The following is a 7,149-nucleotide window of genomic DNA, read 5'->3' on the forward strand; positions in this document are numbered from 1 at the left end:
CAAAGGGCACGGCTCGCGGACCCAACGAGCCAATCCCGAGGTGACGTTCCGCCATCTTTGTGAGGGCCACGGGGCCGCCGCCATCTTTGGGAGGTTAGCGGCGCGCCGCCACGTTGAGGGGCCACATTCATTTTCCCAAACCGAAAAAAAACCCACGACTGATTAACTTCAGTGCACTCCAGCAGACACGTGCCACCTCTCTGTCGCGTCAATAAGGATTTTGTGACGTGTTTCGCTTCACCTAACCTCCCTCCCTCTCTCACGGGATCACTTCCGGGTGAGCGGAAGTGACCTCTGCCCCCACGACCTCTTCCTCTTCCTTTCGTGCGTTGGTGGTCCGGCGAGACGTGCAGGTAGGCGGCGGGGATCGCAGTATCTGCCTCCATCCGCGCGGTCCGTACTCCGCAGCGGCCCCCGCGCCTGCCGCCCGCCTGAGCGGGGCTTCCTCCGCCGCCATCGAGGGGTATCGCGGAGGGGCGACGCCGGGGCGCGGAGCCAGGCACTAGGCCGCAGCCCAGCCGGGGGCTCGAGTAGATGGTAGAGCTGGGAGGGAGCATGCTGTTGGTGCCCCTGGGGCCGGAGAAGCCTCTATGTATATTGAAGGAATATCTGTCTATCTATAGATATAGATAGATAGACACATTTTATATACATACACATATGCGTGTGTGTATAAATAAAGGGAAAGGGCAGGTAATAATATATACAATGTGTGTGTGTATCTATATGGATATGTATATAAAAGGGAAGGGGCAGGGGCTCAGGGGGAGGGAAGAAGGACATGATGGGGCCTGGCCGGTGTGCAGGGAAAAACGGGTTGGCCCATTTGTGAAAGATGAATTTTCATTTCTACCTGGGAGAAATGATACCATCTTTGCACTCCCCTGTGCCTGACAGCTTGCAAATAAAGGCCTTTTTTGCCACTATTTAGTTGGTCTAATAAAAGAGATCGCTTCCCCAAGAGTGCTGGTGACTCTAAACCCATTGGGGAGTCCCTTGAGTGCAACAGCGGTTGCTCCTGCGCGTGCTTGCTTGGGTCTCACCAGTGGGTCCTGGAGATGAGCCGGTTCTAGAGCATCAGGCAGAGACTAAAAGAGCCTACGGGATGCTGAGCACCAGGGAAAGAGGGTGGGAAGGGACCTCAAAGGGAGGTGGCATGTAGTCCAACCTCCTGCTCCAAGCAGGACCAGCCCCAACTACATCATCCCAGCTATGGTTTTGTCTAGCCAGGTCTTAAACCTCCAAGGATGGAGAGTCCACCACCACCTCTCTGGGTAACCTGCCTCTGGTGCTTTGCTGTTCTCCTCTTGAGAAATTAAGGGGAAAAAATCTAATCTAAACATCCTCTGCTACAATTTGAGATTGCATTAGTTTAGAGTAGCGGCTGTCCAAATTTAAAGGAAGCTGCATGTATTCCCAGCAGATGTTTTTTTCTGTGGCGATGTGTGGTGCTAGTGATGCTCTCAGTGTCAGCAGGACATTAGAAGTGGGTTTGTGTGGGGTGTTGTTTCCATAATTGGCTTTTCCAAATCCCTCAAGTAATAGAGCATTGCATAGATGTGCTTTTTGGTAACCGTGTCTTTGCACGTATCACCAGTGAGGGGTTCTGTTAAACTTTAAAACATTTAGCGTTACACCAGGTTTATGCTTCAGAAAAAGGGTGGGCAGAAGGGACAAGTAACATCTGTAACTTGTATCACACGAGTGGCAGAGATCAGGACATGGGGTTTTCATTTCTTATAGGGCCCTCTAGGGCTACGCCATGCTTCTTAAAGACATACAGAGGGCCATCAGACTGTCTTGGTGAGGGTAGGAATAGTTTAATACGCTCTCATTTCTAGTTGCTAAAATGTGTTTTCCCCTGTGTAAGCTGCCATGTAAACATGACCGTATCATAACTAAAGGAGACCACGAGCATTTGAGATGTGCTTCAGCTTGTGGAATAAGTACAGGAAGTCCTGCCACCTTGCCATCCTTTGTCAAAAGCTGAATTGCTTTTTGCATGTTCCCATAGCTGAAGCCTTGGTTCACCCAGGGTAGCAGTAGATCCCCTCTTTTCTTTTAATTTTAAAAGAAAGAAACGGTGTGTGCTACACTAGTTTGGTGCGTAGAGATTTCCACTGTGAATTGACCTAAGTGAGCTAGGAGCTCCAGGTGCAGGAAGAATGGGCAGCCATGCCCTAAGGAACTTGCAGTGTGGAGAAGATACGGGGTAACAGGAACAGAAGCAGGCAGAAGCCTGGTGCAGCTGCAGGCTTGAAAGCGGGGTACCCAGATCTCTTTATTCAGAGGATGTTTGAATGTTGCTGCTATGGCATCTTTCATGTTTAGAGTTCAAGTTAAAGTTCAAGAGAGGTCAGAACCATTTATCATAATCACTTGCCTATCTAGAGATCAGATTGGGTTTAATATCCTACAGCCTGATGTTCGGAAGGATTCAACTTTGGGTGGTTCAGTCCTCTGTCTCCAGAATTCAGTGTTAACAGACTTGGAATGTCACGCATGTCCATCTCAATGTTATTGATTTATTAACAGTTGAGCTGCCAGCTTATATAACCTTAAAGTGCTGTTTTTTCTCCATAGCAGCTTGAATGACCATCAGTCCATATAAGTGATGGCTGATCAATTTCAGGAGGGGGGAATGTGATTTTTAACTCCCGATTCCTGACTGTACTTCTGTGTCCTCATTGCTTCTCCATAACTCTTGCTTTTATTTTTTTGCTCAGGAATGGCACCTCGCAAGGGTAAGGAGAAGAAGGAAGAGCAGGTCATCAGCTTGGGACCTCAGGTTGCCGAAGGAGAAAACGTTTTTGGTGTCTGCCACATCTTCGCTTCCTTCAATGACACTTTTGTCCATGTGACGGATCTCTCTGGCAAGTGAGTGCTGAGCATTGACTTCAGTGCCGTGGAGGGCTCTCGAGGCACTTTCAACACTGCTTTAGCTTGCAAGTCTTAAAAGCTGGAAATGGAAATATGCATGTAGAAATGCCTTTGGTTCAGGAAATCACTATTTTAGCTTATTTCTATACACAGTTGAATAGGATAACAGTATCGAGCACTTCCATAAGGAATGTTTTTTTTTAAGTCCGGTTAGGAGGAAGCAGGGTTGGTTTCTTCTGCAGCATGGGGCATAGTCTTCCTCCTGCTCCATCCTCTGAGCATGGATTTACAAGCTGCTTCCTGTCACTGCAGCTTGCAGGGTATTGGCAATGCCCTGCTTTTTACCTGTGGCATGTTTTAGGCGCTTCAGGTATTGTCTTGTTGTGTTCAGGGTGTTGCAGTGGCAGTTTTGGTGTTTTCACCATCATACAGAGCTTTGCATCCACTTAAATGGGGTGGGGGAGCTTTGTTTGGGCGCAAAGGGGGGAAAGCTTTGTCTTTCAGAAGTGACCTTAGAAAAGAAGGTGCAGTTCTTGCTGTTGAGCAGAGGTTGATGTTGGGTCCGGCTGCCTCCAGGCAGTCTTATCTTTTGGTGAATGTACCCAACAAATGGGCTCGTGGTTTTAATACTCCCACTTCTGTCATACCAGAAAGTTGGGGTCTCGCTCCAGACGCTGTTGTTGCCTATGGCCACATGCAGAGAAAGAAATACTGTCTTTCCAGGGAAACCATTTGTCGAGTGACTGGTGGCATGAAAGTGAAGGCCGACAGAGATGAGTCTTCTCCTTATGCTGCCATGCTAGCAGCCCAGGACGTTGCCCAGAGGTGCAAGGAGCTCGGCATCACTGCCCTTCACATCAAGCTGCGAGCTACCGGTGGAAACAGGTATGTCTGGTGGGCTGTGCCTTATCGTGCACAGGTGGCATGCAGCCAGGCAGAGCGTGGAACAGGTTCCTGTGGTGACTGAGCACCAGGTTGTTCTTTTCAGGTGGTCTCGAGGGAAATGAGGCTTTGTATCTTGTGCACAGTCCAATAGTCTCATTTCCATCACTGCTGCTATTGCCATTTAAAAGTGGCAGCTGTTCTTGTATAATAGTGGTACTGAGCACACCAGGGAGATTTCTCATCTCAAGCTCTCCCTGGCGTTCTCTTATTTCATGCTTCTTTGCAGACTTAATGCATGCTCTTTGCGGGGGTGGGGCCTGCCTTGTTAGGCGAGTCAGGATGCTTTTGCTTACATGTACATCATACATTTTGTTAGAGGACCTGTGTTGATACCTACATGACTAACAGTTGCTTTCAGTTCTGACCCGAAGGAGCCCTGCTTTACATTATGTGTTTTTGTATGTTAAAGCCAAATATCATCTGGAAGATTGTTGTCTGTGCTTCATTACAGTGTTCTCATTTAGTGGATAGTGGAGAATCCGTTTGTAGTGTAGCAAGTGCCTGATATGGGGAAGGCAGCTAAGATATAATTTGTCCTAACATGCAGTTTTACCTGTCGGCTCTTTTCAGGACCAAGACTCCTGGACCAGGTGCACAGTCAGCCCTCCGAGCTCTGGCTCGCTCTGGTATGAAGATTGGGCGGATTGGTAAGTGATGTGTGCTCCATGGAATTTAGATGAATACAGGAAACAAGTAGCTTTTCCTTAACAGGCTTGGTCTCCAAAACGGAACTGCAATCTATGCAATGAGTTGCGTCTGAAATTTGCTTCCTCTTAGTATAACGGAACTCAAGCGTGACTTTTTGGGAGATGTTGCAATACTGCCCAAGTGCCTGTGGCTTTGCTGGAGCATGTCACTTCTTTTAAACTGATTTGCTGGTTTACTTATGGTTTAATCTGTGTTGCCTTAAAACTTGCTGTACTTATGTGCCAGGAGGGACTCAGGCACTTGCCGTTTAAATAAGGCCCATTCTGTAGATAGTGCACGCAGGAGGTATGAACCAAAGGCTGGTAACAGACTGGAAGATCTCTGCTAAATCCTGGACTATATAGCAATGTAGTGGTGACTCTGCTTTAGAGAGCCCTTAACCAATGCGAATTGGTAGCTAAGAATCTTTGTTAGTCCTGATTTTTAACAAGCTGCCTTGTAAGCCAGGGACTTCAGTGGCTGTAGATAAACCTGTTGGGAGTCATTGGAAGGATGGTCCCCAAAGCTATTGCAGAAGCAGTCTTGGGCTTATGGTTGGATGGGACTGTTTGTTCCACACCCAGCTTTGTGTCAGCTCAGAGAAGCCTGAGAAGGAAGTGTCATACAGACCTCCTGAAGGAGCTTGTCTTGTGATCACTGGTTGTATTGCTGCCTTGGAAGCTGTGGTCTGCAGTCTTTTGCCTCATTACTTTCTTTCCCTGCCCACTTAAGTGGGGAATTTCCATATTTTAAGATGCTGACGTCTGTAGCTTTCAGCTATGCCATCACCAATGAGCACATGAATTGTTCTGCTTCTGTAGATCTGTGTTTCCCACAGAGAACGTGGGGTGGGGTGGACTGTTCAGCTTCATACAAGGGGATGTATTTCATTGGACAGAAGAGGCAGGGAGCTGTTAAAAGTGGTGTTAGGCCTAAAAATGCCCTTGCAGTATGATGAGATTGTAAGAAGTCCTTTATTTTCTAACCCCCTTGTCACTAATATTAGTAGGTTGCCCTGTTGCAAGATCTAGCATAGGAAGCAGTAGCTGTAATTCACTGTTGAGGACTGGCTTGTCTACAGGGTGTGCAGAGAGTGATTCATATGCCCTGGGGGTGGCTGGAGAGTTCTGGGTGGAAACAATCTGGAGTCCTGAATGGTAATATGCCTGTCTCTCTCTCCACAGAGGATGTCACCCCTATCCCCTCTGACAGCACTCGCAGAAAGGGTGGTCGCCGTGGTCGTCGTCTGTGAACAGTGACTGTGTTTTTCTATCGTCATTAAAGCTATCTTACAAACCTCTGGTTTCATCCGTGTGGCTTCTAAACACTAATTACACTCCCTGATTTTACAGTTCTCTTGTGAGTGCTTTGGTTGTGGTTGGAAAGCTTGGAGACCATAATGCTTCTCCTTTTCTTGGAATCCTGACCTTTTTACATACAAATGACTTGTTCTCTGAGGCTGGGCCTTTGGTCTGTCGATGACTCCTATTACTTTAAGTTGCAGTTCAAAAACACTCCAAAATTACAGCTCCCCTAGTAATTTGGGTGCTTGTTTTCACGTAGAAGTCAGGTTTCTTAGAAATGCTTCACAGTCTTAGCAGCGCTGTACTTCCATGCTGAACTGTTTCCCTACAAGAAATTTGGCACTATCCTATGGAAACGGAACTCTTAACTGGGCACTCAGTTGCCTAGCTAGGGAGGTTTAAACATGTCTACATGTTGAGGTCTTGAACCTCATGCACAGTGAAAGGTGTCTTTGCTTGGGTTGTTCTCTTTATCTAAAGCTTGAAAGTATTTTATTAAGGCCAGAATATGATCTGATAGCAGGGAGGGTGGGGAGCAGTGCTACATTCCTTGGCTACGGGTTTCTGGTTGTAGCTGTGTTTTTTCCAACTACTCAGTTGGGCTAATAAAAGATACCACATCTACTCAAGAAACCTTGCCTGCCTATTCCTTGGCTCTGGCAGTGTTGGGCTGATTGATTGACGGGGTACAAGTTCTGTGCTACCTTGTAGTTAATGTGTAAATGTTCTGAAACAAGGATGTAGAGGTCTGGTAACAGGCTATGCAGGGAAACCTCAGTTATTGCTCCCCCTCCCACTTGCTGTATAATGTCAACTGTTTTGATATAGGCTTATTTTATGCTGTCCCAAATCTGCATATCGTAATGGGAGTCTCCCCAGCAGTCCAGTTGTGATAATGGGGCTGGCAGAGGGGAAGCAGAAAGCTTTGGCACTAATAAGATATGGTTACAGCTTTTTTCTTTTGTGGAAAGGACACTTTTCCCCCTACCCTCCTGTCTTGGAGTAGAAAGGAGTTCACATTCAAAGGAGCAACGGTGTCCTATAGCAGTGATTCTCAGCCAGTGTGTGGTGGGATCCTCTTATGGGTGCCACACATTAATAGGTGTGCAGCGACACATGATTCACAAGCTGAACTCAAGAATTTCAAATTGGTTTCTGAGATTCCTTTCTAACCTGTTGTGGGTTTCTTTAATTCTTTGCAAAAGAAAAGAGCTGCTGTATTATTTTTTTTTGTAGTAAAAAATGAGTGAGAGCTGAAACATTACTCTTTAAAGTGTCCTTATGCTTAGAGTCAACTCGGCCTTGAGATAAGGGGCCCTTCATTTGAAGTCAT

At 46.9% G+C, this 7,149-nt stretch overlaps 1 protein-coding gene across 1 annotated transcript; it reads left to right on the forward strand.

Moving 5' to 3' along the window:
• The first annotated feature begins 199 nt into the window (after positions 1-199).
• On the forward strand, positions 200-5,809 carry RPS14 (ribosomal protein S14). Its single transcript, XM_090065338.1, has 5 exons — positions 200-353; positions 2,727-2,877; positions 3,604-3,765; positions 4,396-4,472; positions 5,697-5,809. Exons 2-5 carry the CDS (start codon positions 2,729-2,731, stop codon positions 5,762-5,764), a joined length of 456 nt encoding a protein of 151 aa, XP_089921464.1. The 5' UTR covers positions 200-353; positions 2,727-2,728; the 3' UTR covers positions 5,765-5,809.
• Positions 5,810-7,149: the final 1,340 nt, after the last annotated feature.

The sequence above is a fragment of the Crocodylus siamensis genome, chromosome 10, assembly GCF_052110815.1.
Source record: "Crocodylus siamensis isolate JL-2025a chromosome 10, ASM5211081v1, whole genome shotgun sequence".
NCBI classification, from domain to species: domain Eukaryota; kingdom Metazoa; phylum Chordata; order Crocodylia; family Crocodylidae; genus Crocodylus; species Crocodylus siamensis.

Bases quoted from the DNA above. Each gene is read 5' to 3' on its own strand.
- RPS14 (XM_090065338.1), top strand. From the start codon at position 2,729: ATGGCACCTCGCAAGGGTAAGGAGAAGAAGGAAGAGCAGGTCATCAGC. The intron at 2,878-3,603 runs GTGAGTGCTGAG...CTGTCTTTCCAG, and splicing joins GTGACGGATCTCTCTGGCAA to GGAAACCATTTGTCGAGTGA. The intron at 3,766-4,395 runs GTATGTCTGGTG...GGCTCTTTTCAG, and splicing joins CGAGCTACCGGTGGAAACAG to GACCAAGACTCCTGGACCAG.